The sequence below is a fragment of the Platalea leucorodia genome (assembly GCF_965183815.1).
Source record: "Platalea leucorodia genome assembly, chromosome: Z".
Taxonomy (NCBI): Eukaryota; Metazoa; Chordata; class Aves; order Pelecaniformes; family Threskiornithidae; genus Platalea; species Platalea leucorodia.
In genome coordinates, this window is record NC_138858.1 from 33,000,843 (window position 1) to 33,027,081 (window position 26,239).

Below are 26,239 nucleotides of genomic sequence, written 5' to 3' on the forward strand. Positions count from 1 at the left end.
TGAGATTTTTCTTTTAATAAAAAACTTCAGAATTAATTAACCTGAATTAATATAAGTGCAGTAACAATTCTTTAAAACTCCACATAAATCTGGAATGACTGAATCTGAACACTTCAATGTGCTGCAGCAGGGTAGCTACCCATCAATGCGTTATCCATTCTTCTTGAGAGGATACATTGTTCAAAACACAACTGGATTCCTTAATCCCTCTTTGCTATTTGAAATCAGTGATGAATCACAAAAGTACTCTGAGAAACAGCTACAAACTGAAGGACAATCCTTCTCCATATACTTCCATGTAGATTTTACTCAGTCTTACATACTTGGCTAAGTGACAAACTCATAGAATAGTTCCAGTTGGAAGGAACCTACAACGATAGTCTAGTCCAACTGCCTGACCACTTCAGGACTGACCAAAAGTTAAAGCATGTTGTTAAGGGCATTGTCCAAATGCCTTTTAAACGCTGACAGGCTTGGGGCATCGACCACCTCTCTAGGAAGTCTGTTGCAGTGTTTGAACACCCTCTCAGTAAAGAAATGCTTCCTAATGTCCAGTCTAAACCTCCCCTGGTGCAGCTTTGAACCATTCCCATGCGTCCTATCACTGGATCCCAGGGAGAAGAGATCAGCACCTCCCTCTCTACTTCCCCTACTTAGGAAGCTGTAGAAAGCAATGAGGTGGCCCCTCAGCCTCCTTGCCTCCAAACTAGAGAAGCCCAAAGTCCTTAGCTGCTCTTCATAGGACATGCCTTCCAGCCCTGTCACCTGCTTTGTTGCCCTCCCCTGGACACATTCAAGGACCTTAACAACAGAATCTGGCATTTGTTCTTGTTAAATTTCATGCCATTGATTACTGCCCAATGCTCCAATCTATCTAGATCCCTCTGCAAGGCCTCTTGTCTCTTGAGAGAGTCAACAGAACCTCCCAGTTTAGTATCATCAAATATTAGTCCAATATTAGTCCAAATACTACTGCAGAGTACTGTACTCTCTGTACCGTTATGAAGAACAAAGCCCTGGTCCACCACTACACCCTCCAGATTTTATTAATAGTAAGAATAATCATCTTTCTGGAGATAAAAACAATGGTATGTCATTCATGTACTCACTTTATATTCTCATTTGAAGGTACTTCTGGAAGTTCCACAGTTATCATGCCGTCTAAGTTGGTCTTTCCAATGAAGACTGGCTTGGTGCGAAGCACGTCTGGTGCAGTCTTTGCTGTCACTCTGTGCTGAAGACCCCCAGCACTATTCCCTCTGTTCGTCAGTACAAATGAATATGATGTCTCTGGCTTCAAGTTAGTAATCAGTTTTTGAGTAGCACGTCCATCAACCTCCACCACCATTTTCCCATCATCATAAAGGATCTAAGTTAATATATAAATTGAAGGTGGTTTTGATTACTAAGAGAAGGCAACTGATACTGTCACACTGAATTCAGGAATGAACCTAGCTATAAATTTAAAACGAAAGTTACTGGGCATTTTAGGCTGTAAGATAATACTTCACTACTGCAATTAAACTTCTCGCTTTCAGGGGAAAAAAAGAAGTACATCAATTTAAAGTAGTGTATGCACTCCTAAAATCCAATTTCACTTATTCAAATTCAGTAGTTTTGCTTGAACTGTTGTTAAAAGGTACTTTAACTTTTTCATTCACACTCCTCATTCAGAAATATTTTTGCAATATTTAGTTCATAAAATACTGCTCTTCACTTGCCACTGCCTGAGATGACACAAGTGATGAAGAATGATGCAGAAGAAATGCCAGCCAGACTGCAGGTTACATATTGAGTCTCTTTATCTGGCTAACACTATAGTTACTTGAGAGTTATAATGCAAAAATGTGTTGTTGTAAATGTGAGGAGACAAAAACCAAAATGGTACTCAGTTACAGTCACTACAGAAATGACTAAAAAAAGGAAGAAAATTATTCTTTATTTTCACTGTTTTCTCTAAAATATAGTGGCAACGAGCTACAAATTAGCAAAGTCTTCATACCATGCATAATAACTGGTATGAACCTGACTTGGAAATACTGCCACAACAGTGGAAAGCTCATATTGCCAAACGACTGAATTTAACAGCTTGCATCAATATTCCTGATTAGTTTGCATTCTTAAATATGGCAATGCCAAAAAAATTCATATATTCAGTAAGCTACTTAACCAGGTGAATGACATCCTCTAGTTTCTCTGTTTTCTCTCCTACAAATGGAAAGTAACTTACTTTGAAAGGCAAGGCTGAATTGTAATTTTCTGGAATTTCCCAGGACAGCAAAACAGAAGTCTTCATTACTGCTTTAACATGAAAATTTTTTGCAAACACTGCTGGAAAAAAAGAAACAATGTATATAAACAACATCTTGGAGCTCAGATCTTGTCATATTTCCACTGCTACCTGGGAGTATTAGCTTTCCATTTAGGTAAAAAAACAACAAGGATTCAATTCTCCTACCTGTTTGCTCATATTTAAATATCACATTTTAACTCGGTCTCACTCTTATCTAGTGACAACCCAACATGTACATTTTCCTTACCTGAAAAAATTGTGAAGATGTTAGCCAGAACTGGCTTGGCAAGGGACAACTGAATTCTAAGGCATCCAAACATATTAAGATTTACATTACCTTTTGTGTTTGATGAACCTATTTTTATGAATGGGCTGGTCAGTTTTATTTACAGCTTCAAAACCACTGATATCCAAAGACCGATACTCCTTTAAAGGTCAACGCCATAAGCAGACAAATCCTACCTTGATCCACGGGTAGTGTCCTGAACTGGACACTTGGACTATATGGACCAGGCCCTTTGCTTGTATGGGCACGTACTTTTACATCATATGTGGTATCTGGTTTTAAGCCAGAAAGTGTCACAGTGGTATCAGCAGGAACAACAGGGAGTTCAACTGGCTGGTAAGCAACATTGATATCTCTGTACAAGACGGTATATTTGGTGATAATGCCATTTCTCTCTGCCAAGAGTGGCATCTGCCAAGTTAATTGAACTGATGTAGAAGTAGAGCTTTCCGAGTGAAGATTTTGGGGAAATCCACTGGGTATCTCTTCAGGAACAGAAATCTCTTTAACCATCTCCTCCCCAAAGCCCACTTTATTTCTAGCTGAGAGCCTGAAGACATAAGAAGCTCCTTTGTGAATGTCTGTGGCTGTGAAGTGATCTTCCTTCTCTGAGAACTCCATGGTTGTAAATGTATCCACATCTTTGCGACCAAACTTCAGGCGATAACCCTGCAGCGGGCCAAAAGTGTCCACAGGAGGGTGCCACTGAATTAGAGCCGTGTTCATCTGTGTGTGGCTAATCACAAGCCGAGGTTTGCCTGGAACTGTAGCACAATGTTATTTAAAGATTATAAATACAAATAGAATTGCATGTACAATTCTTGAGGCTACTTTTAGCAGGAATAGGGATAAATTTTCTCTTCCCTCACTCTTAGTTCCACAAATTACTGTGTTATGGAAGAAATAATGTTTGCCTCCTGCACTATTGAGTCATACAGTATAATGAGCTGCAATAGTAAAGTCATTTACTGTGTTGTCTTCTTCCCTTACCATTATTTTTAAATACAGAGAACATTCAGAGGCACAGGACTTAGGAACACAAGTCAAGAAGTAAAACTTCAAGCAGACATCTTATGAATGATTCTGTCTCACTTACAAATCCTTGCTTGCAAAAAAAGAGAATTGTCATAAGTATTCATTAATTTAATCCAAGGCACATTCCTGCCATTCCTGTAAATGGAAAAATAATTAATGATAATAGTAGTAGTAGTAACAGTAGTAGTAGTAATAATAATACTACTAATGGAGAAATCACAAGTTTCTAGATGTGTCTAATATAACTTTTGCCGTTGACAGTTAAAATGTGGTAGAAGGGAAGTCAGACGAACCTTGTAATCAACAATCATGATTACGTATGGTAGCACCCTATCATTCCACTTTCCGTACACAAATCACCTCCAGCACGTACTGTTTCAGCTTGGAGCGGTAAACCAGTTTGGAATTTAATTTCTTGATTGTCCTAGCCTATCACATAGGATTTAGCTTCCAGCATGGTCTTGGTACACGTGAACTGGATTTCTTCTGAAAGAGACTAAATTGGAAGGTCTTCTTAAGCTGCACACCAGATACACTCAAATCCTTAATTGGAACCTGGTGGTCTAAACTGATGATTTGTCTTTCAGAGAAGTTCAGACTGTAAGTGTGGTGAGGACATTCAGTTTAGAGGATCAAATTAGCCATAGGCAAGGGGGAAATATGGTGTATATTTTTGGAATCCTGATCTCAATTGCTCTTATTTACTGTTTCTATTTAATTTATATATTTATTTTTATTTCTTCATTTATTTATATTCATATATATACATATATATTTCATTTATATTTTCATTAATATTTCTATTTAAAAATATTCTGTTTCTATTACAATGACTTATTAGATAATGAAGCATATCCATAAATATTTAGAAATTTGGTGCTCATTGTGTACCAATGCCTGACAGGTCAAGAGACTAGAATAGTTTTGGGAGTAGTAGTGTCACGATAACTTAAGTCTTCCACAAAGACTAATTAGTTCCATCCACATTCAAAGTGAATGTATGCTGCACTGTGAGCTCTCATTCCTGTATTTAAATACTTTGCTGGATTTTATTACTTATCTTCAGTTCTCAGGCACCCAGCAAATCAGATTCTTATTTTCAGAAATTCTGACTACCATTCCATAATGAATTAGGAATAAGGAGGGATGAATGGCATGGCTTGAAGAAAATTCTGCATTTAATAAGCTCTTTCCCCATTATATTTGTCATAAGTCATGACATTGCTTCTAATTGCATAAGAATTATAGCTACTTTGTATATAAATTTTCCAAATATCCTTCCTTTTAAATGTCTAGTTCATCCGCAAGTATTATTCCCAGGAATTTTGTAAGCTTTCTCCTACACTTTCTTTTGCATAAATAATACCTCTCTGACTAGTTCAGACTTTTCCTCATTGATTATTATGAGCCTTTATGGAACAAAGAAAAGCTGTGAAGGCCTTTCGCAGGCCATATTTTTCTGAACATTATAACTATTACTGAAATCAACGGAGCATATGAAAGAGAAGAAGAGTCCACACAAATAGAATAATAACTCCTTCAGCTTTCTAGAAGATAGACTGCTGGAAGGCATCACTAAATTATTTTTGTGATAAATTGCTTTTTTTCTTGTAGCAGTTCACAGTTAGAACTATTTTTTAACCTTTGTGGTAACTACAGAGAAAGAAAGAAATTACTACTTGCTCTTCATCAGAACAGGGAACTTATCCAATAAAATACCCTGTGATTAAAATGGTAAATAACAATCGTCACTTTTTTTTCCTAATATGCAGCCTATCTGATTTTGCAAACTGTATGAATTTCCTTTTTGTTAACACGCAACTATTGATAGAGAAAGAAAATGTTTTTCTCTCTCTTTTTTTATTTCCAGATAGCTTTCAGTTAACATCTTCTTTTAGCATGATCCCTTGTGAATATTACAGTCTTGTGGGACAAAGGGCAGGATTCTGTGCAGTCCTATATACAGTAGCATCATGGAATAGCTCTATTCAGAAACTTCTTCTGATAATAATACCTGAATTTGCCATGAGCCTAAATGAAGTGAAATTGCCCATGAAAAAGATATATTCTCTGACCTAGTGAATTCCACTTCTGTTACTACACAACGAGATGTCCCTCACACACCCCTTTGCAACAGTCATTATGCCAAACAGTTTTAATGGCATGCCATTACTAGTAAAAGCTCATGAAAGTTGGCTTTGCCAAATTACCTGAAGTAATTCGTTTCTGTTAGCTGCTATACAGTACACCACCATCTTAACATAAATTTTCTCCTCTTAGCTGAAATCTGTATTTCAAGAGTGCTGTCCAGCACAGAGAGTAAATTCCAAACAATGGACAAGCTGTTGTGCTATGCGATTCTTCAACTACTGTGACCCAGAAACTAAAGGTCTGATTAAATTCTCCATATAACTTGTATGATATCACTGACTAGTAAGTCTTAATTTTTATCAAGGTCTTGTTAACTACATATTTTGTAACTTCTGTCCCAAGTAATTTAAAATTTTAAATCTTTTGACTTGGAAATGTTCAGTAACATTTTTTCTTCCACCTGATTTCAAAAACTAGGAAAGGAAATTGAATATAAGACAAAAACACACTCTGGAGTGAAAATATTAACTGCATTCATTAACTTCACTAGTAACTGCAGTTACTGTACTGTAGCCTCACTTACATTTGGTGAATCTTTCCCGTCTAAAAATGTAAATGATGATTTTCTATCACTAACTGGACAGAGCTGAATAGTTACTCATCATCTGAATAACTTATGAACAGTAAGCTTCTCCAGTAAACATTTAGACCTTTATTCTCCCTTCATATCTCTTATGAATATAATCTCACTCATTCTCATACAGCTGCACCTGACTTAAACCTTTAAAAATTAGACTAGAAAGTCAGACCCTTCATTTGCTTTATTGTAGTATTTGAATAGCCCCTTGTTAGGAAAAAAAATCAAATGGAAACTCTCAGAGAACAGGAGGGTGTATTTCAGACCTACAAGCCCCTGCTAGTAATGCATCATTCATTTACCTGCCTGATGTATTCTCATAGAAAGACAGTGAGATGGAAACTCTTGGTACTGACTATATTTATTGTCTCCTTTTTCAAAAACCTGCATATGAATTTTCCTTACAAAAAGAGCTCAACCACAGCAAGCTGTAACAGCAAGTGAAGAGGTGTTCATACAACCTGGAATGTATGACAGAGCAAAATGGTAACTAGCTGTTATCCTAGAGAACAGGAACAAATATTACTTGTCTACAGGGTGAAGCAAGCAGCAAGAACAGTGTAATATGTGTTACATTTACAGGTATGCCTCTGATTCTCAATTGCTCTTCAGTCACTCAGGGTTTTATGGGACATGGGATTTGTTTGCCTTTCTAAAGCAGAAGCATCAGAGATCTTGGAAGAGTGAAACAGAAATAGTCAATAAGCACTAAATGCATAGAAGTTTTAAGTTTTGCAAGCAGGTTTGCATAGCCTATGTTTATGTCTAGAAACTGACCAAATCATAATCTATATAATTGTGTTTATTTAAATTGGGAACTGAACTTTAAAAAGAATAATGGATTAAATGTCTTTTTTCTTAAATCAAGTTCAAACGCAAGCGAGAAGTATGTATCACTTTTTTTCTCAGATCATGAGAATTCAGGAAAGATAAGAAGTTGGAGGGTAAGTTTCAGCACCAGGCAAGAGTAATGACTAGAAGATAGTCTAAAATCTGAAGCAAAACTATATGATATGTCTAGGCACCAAGACTGAGATTCTTCCAAGGAAGCTGATGAGACAAAGATATAGATGTTTCTGACATTAGTACAGATGTGCTTTACATTTAGTGATTCTTTTAAAAATTGAGTCAATCAGTATAAATAAAAATACACATGTCTTTTGGACTTTATATATTAGCATAAACAATACATTGTTATTAAGAGAGCTTGTAACATTGCTACAAAGGTCTCCATATGATTGTAATGGTATATCCTTAATGTCTACATTACAAAACCCAGAAAATGAACACCTACAGGCAGTGAATACCTGTAGGCGAATACCACACCAAGGCTGTGATGGCATTGTTTGGTTAAGCTGTGCCACAGTGAACCATTTAAATTTAAAAAACCTTGTTCCTCACCTAAAAGTAATTCAGTTCATCCCATCAGTGCGAACTGAATCAGCTGAATTGGTCATGCAGTGAGATACCAACCATCTAGTACCACCTGTGATCAAATGCAGACTGAACACAGTGGCGTGCTGTATTTTGCCCCAGTTTATGCCTCAAATTGCCACTGTAGCAATATGGGTTTCACGGTTTCACAGGCTGGACTTTCATTCAGTTTTCTAATTCTCTGCTTTAATAATCATATTCTTCTGAGATAAGCTGTGAGTGTCATACAGGTAGGTTCTTTCTTAATGACAGGCAGAGAGAGCATTGCTGCTCTCACAAAGATCAGGAAAGCCCTTCACAAGTTTTTCAAATATCCTTCTCAGCTCTGCATTTCTGTTTTTTTTCCTCTCCACGAAGACACCAATCAGAATGGAAGAGCTACTAGAAAGTATAAAGTATTACATTTTGGCTGCATCCTGAACTGAGAAAGCGACAAGGAGGGACACTGGTTCTATTTTCAACTAAATAAATGAAAGGCCAAATACTGAAACAGAAAACCCTATGTCCTACAAACACTTTTTACACAACAGGAGACTTCCGAATAGTAGGAGCAAAACACTACGAGGAAAAGTCAAAGGATTTATTCAGAGATTAACTGCTATGTGAGTATTACCTGCACCAGTAGTAGATACGAGTTTGGGCTTGCTGCGTGCTCCATCACCTTTTGTTGTATAGGCTGTCACAGTGAAGGAGTATGTAGTTTCAGGCTGAAGCCCAGAAATTGTCATTTCCTAAGATGAAATAAAACAAGAACAATTTATTAAAAATAGATTGTTTCCTGGGAGATCATGGAATCCTTCAGACAACCCCTGTATATTACATACAGTGCGCACATTTTTGTGCTACTGGCAGTGACAGCAAGCATTTGAGAGCACCAACAGACTGTTCTGTGTGAAACACTTCATAATGCAAGAAGTTTCACTCACTTAAGCAATAAAAGACTGCCCACTTCTAAATAGCATGCCTCAGGTAGTTTAAGGCACGAGGCCAGAGGCTCAGTGGTGTGAATAGTGAATAAGGCCTTCTGAAATACCTTGCCTGAGGAATACTACTGGTATAGTGAAATGCATGTATATGTAGATATGAGAAACTCCATTTAACTTAGTCATTTACAGAATATCACTCATATAGTTATAAAATGCCTAGTAAGAAGAGTGTTGCATTCGTATCCACACTTTGTAAGTAATGACGCTTTAGCTGAACAAGAAAGCCTTGTTACTTTCATAACACTTTCATTGCAACCTGTGTCACTGGTTGGATTGTGCATCTAAATATCTCACTGGACTTCAGAAACAACTCACTTTTCAGGTCTAAAAGAACTACCTAAAACACCATGAAAAATCTCTTCACAGAATAAATCTGATGGCCCTCAAACAAATGACAGCAGCTACAAAACAAGTAGCTCTTCAGCCAGTAAAAGTGAACAGGAGCAAGATCAAACTCTAAGTGTCAAAGCAAGGGGAATCTTTTTACACATGCACGTGCACACACACGTATACACACACAGAAGATGGTGAAGGGCTAGCCACCTGAAATGAACTAAACTTACATCATGCTATAAGGGAAGCCAGAGGAATTTAAGCCTTGACACTCACAATATAAATAAATTTTATATGCAAATATGAAAGGACAGTATTTGGAGGCAACTGACTGGCCCAAAGTTCCCAACTCATCAGCTTCCAGTCTGTAACCACTGCATTACTCTTCTGCATTTTCACATGCTTGAATGGATTTAGACTAGATTTCACTGCTGCCAGAGAGACAGTATATTTATGTGTCTCAAATAAACAGCAAATGTGCAATCACACACCCCTCAGATGCAACAACCATAAGAGATAATATAAAAATTATGGGTCAGACTACCCACAGTAAATGGATTTTTCAAGATAGTGGGTATACGCTTAGTACAGATGTGATTAGAATTCGGCATTGTGTTTACAGTCAGTTATTAGCAATATAGAAATAACAAGGTAATGATCAGAATGAGTGGGCAAAATAGCTCAAGTAAAATAAAAACACATTAAAAAAACCTACACCACCCCTCCTTAGACTCTATCTCAGAATTGAATTAACCTTAACGGCCAAAATCAGTAAGACAGACATCTCATCTTTCATAAGGAAACTGCACCTGATATTAACACAATAGAATTGTAAAAAGCAAAACAACCAAACTGCCATCCTTTCGACCAGTGATGAAGATACTAGCCTCATCTAAAACAAACAGTACTTAATGGTGTAAGAGATATGACTGCATGTAGTGTTGTCATTTAAAAGTGTGATTTGGATACAGGAAACACTTTTACTTAGGCATAAACACTACAGGGCATTTGGCTTTCCTGACAGCAGACAAAATACATTTATCAAATTACGAAAAAGAAAGCACAACTGACTTCAACTTTCAGCTACACAAAAAAATGTTAACCTTAAAATGAATACAGAAAAATCTTGACTATTGCTATGCAACTCTGAACCACTTTTGTTTTATTTTTCTAACATCTTCTTGTAAAGAGGAAATTGTGAGGCAGTTAGTGACAGCCATCAAAAAGCAGAAAACACAGACCAGTTCTGCACATTTTGGCATCATGCTAAACCCCAGAACAAGCAAGCAACAGTAATCCCCACTCTCCCTGGGAAAAGAAAGAAAAGAAAGGAAAAAAGTGCCATAAGGGGAAAACCTTTGATGCTAGGAGCATGCGTTTGTGCAAATGACAAAAAAAAAAAGAAAACTGATGTTTAAAAAAATAAGAGGCTACAAGCAAACAAGCAAAAAAAAAAAAAAAAACAAAACCGAAAACCAACACACACTGTTTTTTCTGGCCAGTCAAAAACTACTCACATGTTCAGTAGTATCATCATATTCCCACTGATTGAGAGTAAAGAATGTTGGAAGGAAAAACAAAAGAAATGTGAAGAGATTTGTAGCCTGGTTGAGGTAATGTTTTCTTCTTAATAGTAAAATAAATATGAAAGATATCTGGAAAAATCATTTACAATTTGAATTAATCATGCAGAATTTGGTTAATGAAATCAGGCCGGGCATTTTTAATTCCATTTCTGCTCTCCCTAAAAAAGAGCCACTTCTCTTTCCTTGAAAGATGAAAGAAGTAATGAATCCTCTTGTACCATGTATTAATATTTTATAATAGATTGTATTAGTAAAAGCTACCAAGGCAGGATTAAAGGCTACCTAGTTTATTTAATCATGTTACTAGGCTATGTGCTTGAATTTTCTAAATTAATTCAATGTTTTATTTAAATTAATAGCAGGATTATTTAGTCTTGAAACATAACCACACTGATCTTTTACCATCAAGGTCTTCATACTTGCACAAGCCCTGATCACATATATCACAGAAGTATGATAGGCAGGAATGAGTGGCAGGAGGAGAAAGGAGGGGACTATCCAGAGTGAACCAATGGCAAACAGGCAGGTCAAAGCCAAACTTGGCAAAAAAAGAAATATGACTTTTGCCTTTATGATATTTGGGCTCCAATATCTCATCTAGTCTCCCATTTCTGACCTTTTAGTGTTTAAAATTATTTTAAACTACTACTACAGAGAGGTTGAAAGTGAAAATCTGTGCAAAGAATGGGAGAACCAAAGCTCAGCAGCATCTCCTTTTCCATCTCCTCTCCCTTTTCCTTTTCCCTTCCAACCTCCCCACCTGTTTCCATTTTCCTCTCCACTGAATTTAATCTATAAGAGCACCATGTTTTGCAAAATAGGTAAGTAAATACACATAGATAGATAAACAGACTGGCAGGCAAAACTGCAACAAAGACCTCCAGGAACAGAGACAATACTTTGAGAACAGGGTCATCAGCAAAATGCAGGTGATTCCTCCAGTACCAGGAGCTTTGGGAATCTACAGTTTTACAGAGCACTAGTGTATCCCAAGGAGTAAAATCCTATTTTTAGAAGCTTTTTAAACTTGATCGGATCAGGCTTTTGTTTTCTTCATGCCTCATAATTTATAAAAGAGATGGGAAATTTTGCAATATAAGTAACCCCACACCGATTTAAACTAAGCTCCTTATTTTATTGCAGTTATTGATATTTATAATGACAAGAATAAATACCTCGGTGACTTCTAAAGTTGCACTAATAAATTCATTTCCTGTGAAATGCGTGGTGAGATAGATACACACTAATGACAGAAACACTGTAATAATGGGCTAACACAGGCTTCTAATGATTCCAGGTTCTCCACTGAAACAAAGAAATATCATGTGGGTGGATCAGGCAGTGCACAGTTTGCTACACTGACTGTGACCTGGCTCCAGTCTCCCTGATGCTTTAAAACTTCAGAGCATAGGTATAGGGTGAAGTGTCCAGGTTTAAGGGAGCCAGCAGAATGACACAGTTTAGCATTTACTTGTGCACCTATACAGAAAAGGGTGCCTAGGTTTGGGCCAAGAACCTTTAAATGTAAATATTTTGAAAAAAAAGTTGTTAAGATAGAGATAAAAAACGTTAGCTTGTAGGCTGCCATATAGAAAGAAAAAAAAAAAAAAGACAGTTCTGGATAGCTCTCTGGTACATGAAATGTTTTCACTGTGACCTAGAAAATAACATAAAATGCCCTAATTACCTGTGCATCAGCCAGCATGATGTCCTTCAGCATGGGCTGACCCTTTGGCTCTCCATTTTCCATCCTCACGTAGTGGACCTGGTATCCTCGGATCTGACCATGCTGTTTATTGGGTACAGGCGAGCGCCATGACACTTTAACAGCAGTAGAGTTGACAGCCTCTACCTCGACTTTGCGAGGAGGACCACTAGGAACTGGAACAACATCATTGGACAGAAGAGAATTACAGGCACCTGTCCCACCCAGGTCTTTTGCTTTTTTTTAAAAAGGGCAGACTCATTATGTTTTCTTTGAAGAATACAAATTGTTCAACAAATGAAAATGCTCAACCAATCTGCTCTACCTTTCAGTGAAAAGATCAAAAAACATGACTGATGCAAAAAATGGAAGAAAAAAGAGTATTAGAGAAATAGAAAAACATGTAAAAATGTACAAAAGCCAAGGAAGATGCTTTGAGATTCAAAGCATTATAGTACAAAGAGATATTTTAATCGTTGAAATACTACTACTACTACTACTAAAAACACAAAAGATTTCAAAAAAGGTTTCCCTTATTTTTGTTTGCTTTGTTTTTGTTTTTGTTTTTTTTTTTTTTCAGTAGTACAAAAAGGAGGCTGATAATAGGGCTGTCTTCTGTCACTTTCAAGCACGGAAGAAAAGAAAATGTGTGCAGCATCAGTTTTCCAAGATCAAAAACAAACCTCAAAAAAAAAAACCCAACCCAAAAACCCCAAATCAAAAAGCACAGCATGGAACAAGAAAGCAGTTAAAAAACAAACAAACAAACAAACAAACAACAAAACCTGAAAAAAAGTTCATAGACATAAGTGTTTAAAAATAACAATGACTGTAAAATCAAGGAAAAGGCAGAAAGATTTTCCCCTGAGTTATTTTTTATGTTAAAGGAGAAGCAAGAAGGATATGCATGGGCTCAAAGGGGCAGCAGATTCATGTCACTCATAAAAATGTACTTTCTGTTAAAAAAAATAAAAATACTAAATATAAAAATGGTGTAGAAAGGACAAGTCTTTGATTAAAAAACGCAAAGGGTGATAATATCTGTGATTTGGGAAAAAAGAGGAGCAGAAAAAAATACTGTTAGGCTATACAAAAGACAGCAGATCGACAGAGAGTCATAGAGGCGCAAACTGATGTAGTGGAGGCAACATACCATCTTCATCTGTCCGAATCAATACAGCTAAGCTCTCTGGGCCAGGTCCAACACCAGTGTGGGCAGTCACAGAGATCCGGTACTCAGTCCATTTTTCCAGGTGTTCCAAAAGGTATTGGGTACTGTCCGAGGAAATTCCCAAAATTTCATGGGGCTTGACATCTTCTCCATCAATCCCAATGTACTTGATGGAGTATTCAGTGATAATGCCGTTCTGTTTTTCCACCGGTGGAGGTTTCCAACTTACCAAAATGCTAGTGGAGCTGGGGCTTGTGCAACTAATGTCTTGAGGAGGAGCTGATGGCTCTAATTTCAGTAGTGGGTTAAAGGAGGATTTGAGTGAAAGGATAGGAGTGATTGAAAAAAATGAACAAAAGAAAAAATAAAAATAAATAAAAAAACAACCAAATGAAAATAAAAGATAAACCAAAAAAGTATAAACTTAAAAAAGCAAACTGTCAGATAATCATATGCACCTTGGCTTATTAACATGAGGAAACTGAAAATGAACAGACCAACTAAATGGTGAAAAAGGATGTAGGGGAAATATATGAAAATGAAACCTCAAAATAATATTACCTACCTGTAATTAAAATTCTTCTTGAAATAAAACAAAAACGTGACACTTCTATGACTACTGATCTATCTTCATAATCTTTGCAATTAGTGCAAGCTATAACATTTTAAATGACACATGACATGTATTTACTTACAAATTTGGATATAACCCCTTCAAGTGGGTTTACTTTCTTTGAGAAAAATTCTCTTTTCACAGAATTGATAAAAACTTGCAATAATTGCTAGAAATTGCTCCATAAATTGCCATTTTTGTGGCCTCCCCATTCTCATAAATAAGTTATTATTTTTTCCACTTTTTTTATAACTGAGTCTGCCTGGCACAAGTCAAATTGCATTTAAATGGAAAGCATTTACTGAAACATTTATTGCAGCCAACATACTAGGAGCATGCAGTCAATATAGAAGACGAAGAAAGTCTTAGTCAAAGATTTACCTACCAGGAAAAAGTGACAGGCTTGTTGATTCTGACTGTAACTTGTACTTACCCTAGATCAGCTGTCAGTTTTATTTTTTTAACTCCTCTTGGAGACACCTTTGCTAGCAAAGAATTAAATCCTACCAGTAATGTAGGTAACTTCTATAGGGAAAAAAAAAATCTACCCCCAAACAACGTGTCAAAAAAGCAGGTATTCATTTTACAAAGAGAGTTCACAAGCTCAGCACATCAGAATGGTGAGAGATTCTGCCTTTGTTTCATCTACTGTCACCAGCACCAATCTTCCAGAGCAAAAGTGCTCACCTTTGCTGATTTGTACTCAAAGGGGTCTGTTAGCATATTTACCTTTTCCAGGCTCCAGAGCATTTAAGCATGTATGTCATTCCATTGCTTTCAGTGAGGCAATTCAAGTACTGAAAGTTAGGTATGCATTTATGTGCTTAAATGCACTTTGACTTAGCAAAGTCTACGCTTACTAACTGAGATCATTGAGAGCACCAAAAGAGGATCCATCGTTCAAATTCACTGGCAGAAGTAGTGGACGTGGACTCCTGTCCTATTTCTGCCTTCTCTCTTGTAAGGAAAATAAGGAAAACGTAAATTTTGGGTGCAAGATCTTTATGGTGTGCTTTTTTTTTTTCCCTACTATTTTCTTCCCATTTCTTAGGGGAAAAAAGAAACAAATGCATTTCTGGTACTTATACTAGGAACATCAAACAAAATTAAAGCAACAGAGAAGGCCTAGGACCCTGCTGTGACCTACTGCATTTACACATGTATCTTTTGGTTCCCTACAGCTCTTCTACAGGGATCAGTGGCTTTTTACTCAGTATGGTACACTGCTCTTCTGAAGGGAAAACAGGAGGGAATGTACCAGCATTTCAACTAACTAGAGGAGGTGGATGGGGGAACAGATGAAAATTATCACATTTGGGTGGGGTTTTTTTAGGCTAATTCAGTAATCAAGTACTCCAAACATGTTAGTCTCCTTCTACCATCGACTTGTGCAGGAAGCAAAATACAAGTAAAATGCCCCTTAAGGATCTTATATGTAAAGAAATAAATCCCAGTAGCACCTTCTCTGAAACCAAGATGAAAGGCAATAGTGTATTCTGGTGAATATGCTAATAAACTCATAGAAGTTTATTAATTTTTAATCCTTTATATTCCGAAAATGTGAAATATTGCATTTATGTAACTAAGGATAATCTGTAGGCTACTTGTGTAACCAGTTTTATTAATGCATATACTTTTTTCTTAAAATACACAATTTTTGCAAAAAAGATTTTGTAATCTTTTCAGAAAATAACTGGAGTCTGCCCACTAAAATCAATTGGATTTTCCTACTATCTGAAGACATAAGGCTGAAAAAAGCATAACATATTCTTATATTCAAGAAGGGAAAAATGGCAATGTGCTTATATATGGAACACGCAACCTTGGCCCCTAGATGTTTATTTTGTATGCACGGTCTAAGCAATCTTCACCCAATATAAGACAATGAGCATTCTAAATAGCTAAAATACCTTTTTCTTCATCAAATTATTGATTCTGGATTACTAAAATTAAAAGGTGCCTTGCCACTATATCTGAAACTAGCCTTGTGTTATATAACTGTCTTTTATGCTTATTCTAAATGCCTTATAAATGCTTCAGAAGCACATTTAACTTTGGTTAAAGATCTGCAGCACTGTACTCCAGTCACACTAATTACTATTAATATATAGAACTAACAAAGAACGATGGTGTAATCACATCTTTCATGACTGTAAATTAAAAAGCCTTATGTCAACTGAGAATCTGAATTTTCTGTTTTGAATAATATCACTTTAAGAAAAGGCCACGTAGTTTAAAACAAATACAAATAAAATTGTACTAAATTTTAGAATTACACAGTGTAATGCAAACTGTCATGAAAGCATAACTTATCAGGCAAGAGCAGCACTTCTGGACATCATCCTTGAATATCTGATTGCTTTAATTAAGCCTTAATTTAAATATTTTGAATGTATATATAAATTCCTGACAAATTTTTGCATCTCATTTGCAGACAAATGCGACGACTTTTATGACATTGTTTCTATAAGCACCCAGTGAGAAAACAATTTTTCTACTGGTGTAAAAAAATGACTGAACATCTTAAAAAGCCTAGATTAAAAAAATCTAACTTAAAATCAGAACGATTAGGTACTATACAAGAACAGTTATGAGGAAATTTTTGGCACAGTCTGAAATATTCAACCTGACCCACTCTACAAATTTTCTGTACCTCAGGGAGATGCTGCAGCAACAACTCGTATTACAGGAAATCTGCAGACTGGGCAGGAGGAATTTTACGGGTGGAGGACTGTTATTAATGTACATCTATTGCATGATAAAACATTTTATCCTATGATAACATAAAATAAAATACTATTACAACAGCATAATATTGTCTTCTTAGACACTGGTTAACAGAGTTTTTTCCTGAAATTATGTAAGAGCCACTCATATATTGACTTGATCACAATACGCCTACAAAAATACACATTTTAAGCATTCTTTTGCTGTATTAAGCACCATGAATGCTGTATTTTTATCATTTTCCCTTTTTCTCTGTTGCTGTCTCTCTGACAGTACTCTCTACTGAGAGTAATCTCCTTGAGAAATAAAAGACAAGGCAATAAAGTTAGAAAGGAAAGACACCTACTTGACTGCATGGTTCTCGCTGAGATTTCTGCTGTCGAAGCACCCAGGCCTTGTGGAGAACGTGCAGCTAGGCGAAATACATACAAGCTGTTTGGCCTTAAGCCTTGCAGGCGATAAGATGTAGTAGGTTCAGTGGAAACCCGTTGCTAAAAGTAGGTAATAAGAGGATGTCTCGATTAATATTCAGAGACTGTGAATTCCATATGTTGCCTGTAGAAGAAATGCTTTTATACTCTGAAGATAACCCCATTGAGAAAAATTTAAATTCAAGAAAATAAATCAGAACAAAACCAAACTAAACCAAAACAAAAATGAATACATTACTTCTGACAAATACAGATTAAGGAACAATATTTTTTAAAGTCGACAGCTTAATGGGTGAAACTCAGAGCCAGAAATATTGTTTGACTGTTTGAGGAAGTAATAGCTGCATACAAAGTATAAAAGCCTTTTCAGACAATAACACATGAACAAAGCCTTATCTACAGTTACCTCTTATGACAGTGAACTACAGGGTTTTATAATGTGAGTAATCTTGGTTCAACCTCATAGTTGAATTTGTATTGAAATTATTAAGAAGAAAATCCTTCCAAAAGGTAACTCATTAGGAAGTGGCCTGCATCCTATTTGGAGGTGAAATATGGATCTGGCCCCCTCCCACAAAATAAGCTTATTATGCATTCACAGTATATGTGTGAAGCCCCCATAAACATAAGCTCAGTTGAAGCATCAGCAATGAATTGATGATGCAGGAGAAATCAATGAGGCTGGCATTCTCCTGCTGCCTTCTGAGACTGCTGGCTTCTTTCTTTTGTCTGCGACACCTGGCAATATCACGTGGTTTCCATATCAGAAGAACAGTTTATTCTAAAGTCTACAGTACTAACACCACAGAGGCCCTCAAACTGAAAATTAAGAAGTAATGGTACAGAAAAAGTCCATAGCAGGTGTTTATCTTTAGAAAAAAAACACATTTTCTTCTCAAATATTATTGAAAATTTAGAAAAGCTTGAGAACTCTCTTGCATGGTGGCAAAGAGAAAAAAAAAATTATTTGAGGCTGAAAATAGACTTCAAAGTTCAAGTGTAAGTGAAAAAAATCCTAATTAGTCCATAACATGCCCCAAAACACTTCTGCTTCCAAGCCTTTGTAGAGGAACAGGCTTGGAGAGACATGATCAATGATGTCTGAAACTGGATGCAACTTCTGTGGATGACTCGCTGCGAACAACGGCAAAGTTCCACCGGCTGGTAACCAGCAACAGCATTTTCTGCTGTTTACACACTCTTGGTCTATTGTTAGGCTGACTGCTGCGTTGAACAAACTGTTAAACATCAATACTAAAGAAAGTTACTAATCCATCAGTCCTAAACCATTGCAGCATTTTATGTCTGACTCATTAAAGAGTATTTAAAAGATGTGTATTCTTTTCACTTACCTCCTCCCCATGCTCCCCATCTTTGTAAACCAGTTCATAGCTGGAAATGGTATCAGAGCGTGGAGGTGTCCAGGAAAGTAATATGCTCGTTTCAGACTCAGGTTCTGCTTTGAAGTTCAATGGTTGACCAGGCACTAAAGAAAAAGTTGAGCAGTGTTGCCAATTGTTTATTTGGCTAGTTCAAAAGTTATCTTTCAAACCTCTTAAACTATCATCTGAATATTTCACACAATATTACTTTTATTGAACTTACTGAACTTAAACAAATTGATTAACTGTACTGTGAAATAAATTAATCTGAGCTCAGAAAAAGAATAATGATATATTTAATGCATACATTACAAATTATCAAGGATTTCAAATAAATCAAAAATTTCAAATAAAAAATAATAACCTATGTGTGAAATGGCAATATATACATGTGTATATGGGGAAATGCTAGTATTACATAAGATTGGCTGGAAGGGTCAAGAAGAAAGTGTTAAAACCATTACACACATTTTTAAATCTGAAAATGGTTTGTGCAGCTCATAAATAACTAAGACACTAAATACATCCTGCTCTTTAAGAAGACACCTAAATATTGAATGCTTTTGTAACCTGAAGAAGTTATAACCTACTGAAGAGATCCTCAGTAATGTTCTCATTAAGTGACATATTTCTACCCTTTTAATGACTGGTATTTTTACCAAAATAGCTGAATTTCTAGTAACACTTTCTAATTGCAAGAACTCAAAATGCAGCTTTGATACCAGTAGTCAAGAACATTCTCTGTTGTTATCTCTTGTGTAATGGTCACAGAAATTATCCAGACTAAATGTTATGCTCACTTACTTCTGCAAATCTACAGCAAATAATAAGGTTGACTGGGAAAAGACAGAAAATATAACCCTGTCATTGGAATGTATACAATCATTTTGGCATCCAAGTTCTAAAACATGACTTTCAGTTAATAGTGCTGTTGATAAGGCATGAAACAGTCTTCCAAAGCATTTCTAGCTTTTCAAGAATAAAATGTGGCATGCTTTTACTTTTTAAGAAAAAAATATGAGGTGCATTTCTTAGCACATACCGAGAACAGTTGTTACAAGTAGGATGTGACAACACTGATCATTTCACAATCATTTTACGGTGTAGAATTTTATTATAGCATTACAAGTGTGTGTCTTTTGTACAGTAAAAGACTTAGAAACACCACGGAGCAAACAGTAAAAATAATTTGTGGTTGTAACTCTTATCTTCCCCAGACGTCTACAGAATGTCATTCTGAGGATAACACTGCCCTCGTGTATGCTGGTGCAGGTTTGATATCTAACCTTTAAACAGATAACCCGTCAACATGAGGTGCATATTCAAGCTCCTGTGTCGAGGCTTAAAGTCCCTACCATTCACTTATTTTTTTTTCAGAAACAGGACAAAATAGAAAAGGAGCAGTGTAGAAGAATGTTGCCTGCTTCTGAGGGAATGAGTAAGGGTGAACAGGAGACCAAGTCTCTTTATGGGAAGAAAAAAGGGTAGGAGTAATTAGCTATTTTTCTAAAAGATGTCTGGTGTAAAAAGAGACCACTTCCTGGGTACTGCAAAGTGCAAAAGGGAAAAGATCACAAAGCACAGGAAGCAAGTACAGGAAATATCAACAAAGTATTTTTGACAGAAATACTTCTAATTTTATCCTTTTAAAAATGAATGGATTTGAAATTAAGAGGGAGAGAGTGGGGTAACTGGATAATTCCTAACAGATTCTGAAATACCACTAGATCAGACTTTAACTTTGCAAATCCATCGCATAGTTGTATTAATGCATTTACTAGGTGAACATTACAACTTTTTAGGTTGGCTGCTTCAAAACACTCCTGAGTAACAACCAGACAACAGCTGCAGATTTGCCTCCTGTTGAACACAGCTTAAAGTAGATGACGTGCCCCACTGCAGGCTTGCCAAAACTTAATAATAAAATCTTGAGTCTAGGCAGCTATGGAAGTGTTTATTTTGCTACAGGTTGTTTCAAATGTATCTCATGAAGCTCAGGTGGGTACCTGGCTGAAGGCATTTTGCTTGCTTCATCTGTCAAAAAGATAAAAACTGGTAAAAATGACCTGTGGAAAAAATGATTTGCTTCAATGTGTACCAAAGGATAGAGAAAAAATCGGCAAAGAGAGAGAAAATTTTGGGAAAGTAACTGAGCAGCATGGCTGGAGTTACAAAATCACTTTTGCCTGGTCATGGAAGGTCAAACAGCAGCTTATGTTATCTGTGCCATGCTATCCATCTTGTGTTTGACATCTCTATCAGGGACGTGGAGGAGAGGATGGAGGGCACACTTTCCCAGTTTGCAGATGACATCAAGCTGTGGGGGACCAGTCGACATACTTGAGGGCCAGGCTGTTGTTACAAAGGAGCTGGAGACAAGGGAGGAACAGGACGAAGGTTCCCCATGAAGTTCAGCAAGCCCTGTCCTGGGAAGGCAGAGCCCTGCAGGGATGCAGGCTGGAGTTGATGGGGCGAGGGAGCAGCTGTGGGGGATGGCCCTGGGCCCTGGTGGGCAGTGAGCTGAGCCAAGGCCAGCTATGTGCCCAGGTAGCAACAAGGGCCAGCAGTGCCTGGCGTGGTGTGAACAGGAGATGGCCCCGAGAGCCAGGCGAGGGCAGGGACTGTCCCCTCTGCTCAGTGCCCATCAGACATCTGGGTAATGCATCTGGTTTTGGGCCTCAGCAAGATGGCTTTGGGTTGGGGCCCTTGCCCTGTGAAGAGAGGCTGCAGGACTGGGGCTGGTTCAACTGGGAGAAGGGATTGCTTTGGGGGGCACTCAACAGCACCCCTGGCACCAATGACAGGGATGGAGGAGACACAGATGGGCTCTTCACAGCAGTGCGTGGTGGGAGGGTGAGATGCAGTGGCACAAGCTGAAACACAAGAGGCTCAGGCTGGAGAGAAGGAGAAGCCTTTTCCCCATGAGGACAGCCCAATAGTAGAGCTGGGGCCCAGGGAGGTTGGACTGCATCCAGCCTTGGAGGTTTTATGTCTCAACTGGGTGAAGCCCTGAGCAGCCTGATCTGACCCCACGGCTGAGCTTGCTCTGAGCAGTGGCTGGGGCTGGAGACCTCCCCAGATGATCACCCTGCCAGCCTGAATCGTCCTGTGATGCTATGATCTGTGCTTAATGTATGGATACGTGAATTGTAGAACACAGCCAGGAAGTAATAGTAAATGACCAGTCAAGTGACCCATATGAAGGCTGGTAGCATCTGTTATGATAAATATGGCAGCAGATGGAGAATGAAGGGTATTTCCTGTCTCTCTGCACATTTTAAGACTCTCATCCTCCAAGTATTCCTTTCAAAAAAAACCCTTTATGGTCTCAGGTCTGCAATTCTCTATCATTTTACAAGACAAGTTGACGCTTAGTTGGACTTCCCCAAATGCTGTTTGTCAAAATAATATCTTGCTGCAAAATCTAGTCTCCCCTCACATTTTTCAACCACATTTAGGCAACTCTGAAGCTGAAAACACTGACAGAAGAAAAAGGTGACAGGGAAATCTGCATTGCTCCAAACAGATAGAGAAGATGGAGAAGAAAGAAAACAACAACAAAATAACAGAAACTAAACAAACTGTATTGCTGATAAACTCTGGTAGGGAACCCAAGGCTTAAGCCAAAGAAAAATTACCAGATAAGAAAGTGGACCAATAACCTTTAAATTATTTAGGATTTATGCCTAGAACAAACAAAATCTGTTCAAAAAATTCTTCAGTGGCACACAGGAACTAAGCCAAGCTGGAGGAGCTCACAGAAGGTACTGGTCTCCTTCAGAGATGGAAAAACCTAGGGAAACTGGAAAATCTATGTAAGTGGACTTCATACTCTTGCTGAAGTGTTTTTAATAACACAGATCAAATCTAACTTTCCATATTAGTGCTGCACATGTTCAACTCACTGAATGGGATCTTTTTGCATGAGCATTCTCTCAATATTGTCTTTTCTGCTTTGAGGTCAATGCACTCTACAAATGTACATTAAAACCCTTAACTTCCCTGTGCAGCGAGAATGCCTCTTCTTATTTCTTGCTTGTAAACCTGACATAACTTAGGTAGCACACACAATGAAACACTACAACGCAGTGACAAAACAAAGAACAAAGTCCAGAATTATTCTTTTCAAAACTTCATACTAAGTTCTACACCTTTGCTTGCCTAATCCTCCACATTTATTGCTGGATAACCAGAAACAAACACAGATTGCTGGACCTTGTCCTGCATATGTGGTTCTATGTCCATCCTCGATTCAAGTGCCAGAACAGAATCATAAAATGGGATCTCAAATTGGAAAGGCGCTTTAGTTCCCTACACAGCTCCTCAGCTGACTGAGGTAACCAGAAAAACACTCCAGGGCTGTGCTGGGTTTGCAAGTGATGCTGGAAAGAGAGGAGAGAGACTCCAGGCTAGAAAGGGCCCCATGACATTGCTAGGGTGAAATCCATACCTAGAGCAAAACTCAATCAGTTCAATTAGGAATCAGTCTTGCAAAGGACAATAGATTGATCAAGAGGATTTACAGTCAGTTGGGAACTGGAAGGGATCAAGAGTTCATGCTTCTGCTTTCTCTGGAAGAAGCATGAAGCTCTGCAGAGAAGCTCTTACAATTGAAGAGTTAATGTGCTCCAGAGTTTTTGATTTGTAAAACAAAAAACTAGTACTTTTTGAAATACCAAATTCTCATAGCATATAATTACAAAATAAAACAGTTAATGTACTAACTATATGTGCATCCTGCTCTCTCTCTCCCTTTCTGCTACAACAGAAATAATCTCTTCAAATGAGTCTGAAGATAGCTGAGGCTTGCAGTTCTGCAGTATTGAACACAGAACCACAGTATTCAAAATAATTAACTACAATACATTTTAAATGTCCAAAAAGCATAGCACATTTTGTGAAAAATAACCAGAAATCCATAAATCACTTTCTTAAAATAATATGTGTATTCTGGAATACACAAAACAATTCTGGACTAGAAAAAAATCAGATTAAAAAAAAAATCCCATATCCATACCCTATTTTGTGTTCTAACCGGAAGAAAGAGAGGGAGATTAAAAGCTAGAAGAATCACTGTGGGAGGGTAAGATCCTCAATATTGGTCTCATCATGTTAGCATTTAAGTGAGTAAACATAGAGACTGGGGCACTTAACAGAAGTTAACTATGCTTTGAGAGCAGAGGGGTTATTCAAAAGCTGAAATTGTCTTTCCTACCTGACCAAAAATGTTCCTTAAGGGGAATTTTGTCACTTAAAAACCATCCTGCACCCCACCTCAGCTCCAAATTATTCTCCTTCCACCTGCTTCCTTGCATCATGGTTGAGTTTCCAGCTGCATGCTCCCAATCCTTCCCTTGTGGAAGTCCATTTTCATGAAATGTTTCACTAGGAGACTAGCACTACAGAGTTTCAGAGACATGAGTCTTACCCATTCATGTGGTCATGAAAAAATTTGAAATGTCTGGCAAAGCAGTTAGCTTGCTACAACACAGAACTGCATTCCCTTGCTACAGACTCCCTTCCTCTGAATTTATAATCTTTCACAATAAGAACTCCAGAACCATTTCCCTTAAGCTAAGGCTCTCTTTATGTGAATAATATACTGGTCCTGACTCCACACTCAGCAGAATCAAATCCTTTGACCCAAAATGCAGAACAAGGACTTTCTCAGGTGTAGCTTTTGGAACTGATCTTCCCTTATTCAAAAGGCTCAGCTCTACAGCTGTTTTCTGATTACTTAATTTCTTAGAATGGTGTCTTTCTACAGTAAAGAAAACACTGCTGAAAACAACTTGGCAATAGGACATAGCTTTTCCTTAAAATGCTTACGCAGAATACTGAAACGCAAAACTGAACATAGAACTTTTTTTTTTTTATGTTTGGTTGTCTGAAAATGCTTCCTTCTCTTCCCCTCAAACTACCTCTTCCTAGTTAATATTTTAATTAGAAACCTAATTGTCACTATCATCTGCAGAGTTTCAGCTGACCTGCAAAGTGAGAAGCCACTCATACAGCCATTTCAAAAGAACAATACTGCTGTACTAAGAAAGCAAAGATTCTCGTAAACAGGCTTTTTTAAAACAAATTATTCACTTTTTATAATCTCTCTCCAAAGATCAGAATGTACATAAGGGAGGAAAGCTTTGAAGGAAACCAAGCTAACAGAGCCTGTAAGTCACAGCTGTCAATCAGATTTTGTTGTATATATACTCTGATATCCCCAAAGTAAGCGTAAGGGTTAAGCTACATACTTACAATGACAGGCTTATTTGTTTAAAAAATAAAAAACAAAAAACAAACACACAATCAAAATGTAAACACCATCCCATTCCTATTTTTACTCTTTTACGTATGTTTCATTAAATCCATTTCCGCTGTTTTTAAATGGCACTTTATAATTCACTACATTTATTTGGATGAGTTTCAGCTTGAGAGAGACTTAAACCAAAACAATCATATTCAGATTTAGATTACAGCAAATCTGGAAGGGAAGGGCAAGGAGGGCATTTTATTCTGCAGTGTTCACTGAAGAGAAACTTCTGGATAGAAAGATGGGAGAATCTTAGTTTTTAAACATACCCTGAACTGGAGAACAGCACTAGACTTTCTTAGCTGTTTTTCTCTTTTATGACTTAAAATGTTCATATTTCAAGTACAAGTATCAGTGCTTAAAAATGCCCCCCGTATGACATATTTTCGGTTTTCTTTTGATTTTTAATGTCACAAACAAACAGTGTCAAGTCAACTCTGTTACAAAGTTGAAAACATGTACTGAGAATCCCTCCTGCACTGTTAATGTTGTCATATTTTTTTCAGATTGCAACAGTAACTGGAAACAGATGGGCACATTTAATGGCAAGTTCTATAAAGCTTTTAATAAACAGAGCTTTTCTGAAGTGACCTCAGCAAGTAATGTAACTTGGGCTGGTCCAGCTGAGCCTCAGTGCTCATTACTTCGATTGCTTCATCCTTCTCTGGGGAAGCCACTGACAAACTCTTACTAATCTAGGAGGTTTACGGTTGTAAGTGAAAACACAGATGAGGAGCTCACTAAACCTTCTTCTTTTTAAAAGCTTTTTGCACATGCATTCAAAAAGAAGTCAGATGACAATATAGAAACCAGTCCCTGAAAAAGATTACAATTGCCAAAATTAAACTATGGTGCCCATATTTACATTTGCATGTGCACAGACACATTTTAATGTACCACTAGAAGGTCTAAAAAAATTAATTTAGTAACTTCTCAGCTGAGATACTGCAAACCGTAACACCTAGACCTTTGTGTAACACAACACTTAGAAGGGTTCCAGGACAATACCTCAATTTCTGTTGTTTATTAAATGCATATAGGTAAAATGCAGAAGTAAAAATGTGGACAAAACATACCTGTCTTCAGTTACACTTTAGAGATACGTTTTTTAAGAATTTGAGGGATGCTAAATTCTTCAACAGAAAACTTTCCAGTACTAAAAAATTCAAGTAGTATTATATAATATTTCTAGGCAATCACTGACCTACAGTAATATTTC

The 26,239-nt window shown here is 37.2% G+C and overlaps 1 protein-coding gene across 1 annotated transcript in view; it reads right to left on the minus strand.

The window, feature by feature from the left end:
- PTPRD (protein tyrosine phosphatase receptor type D) overlaps positions 1–26,239 on the minus strand; it is a gene marked incomplete at both ends in the record, with an annotated part of 284,855 nt that overhangs the window by 100,594 nt on the left and 158,022 nt on the right. The window contains 9 exons of the mRNA XM_082335622.1: positions 1,110–1,369; positions 2,231–2,331; positions 2,756–3,343; positions 8,390–8,507; positions 10,613–10,639; positions 12,369–12,562; positions 13,540–13,845; positions 17,244–17,388; positions 18,681–18,814. Of these exons, the coding sequence (XP_082191748.1) occupies positions 1,110–1,369; positions 2,231–2,331; positions 2,756–3,343; positions 8,390–8,507; positions 10,613–10,639; positions 12,369–12,562; positions 13,540–13,845; positions 17,244–17,388; positions 18,681–18,814 (1,873 nt within the window). The remainder of the gene's footprint in view (positions 1–1,109; positions 1,370–2,230; positions 2,332–2,755; positions 3,344–8,389; positions 8,508–10,612; positions 10,640–12,368; positions 12,563–13,539; positions 13,846–17,243; positions 17,389–18,680; positions 18,815–26,239) is intronic.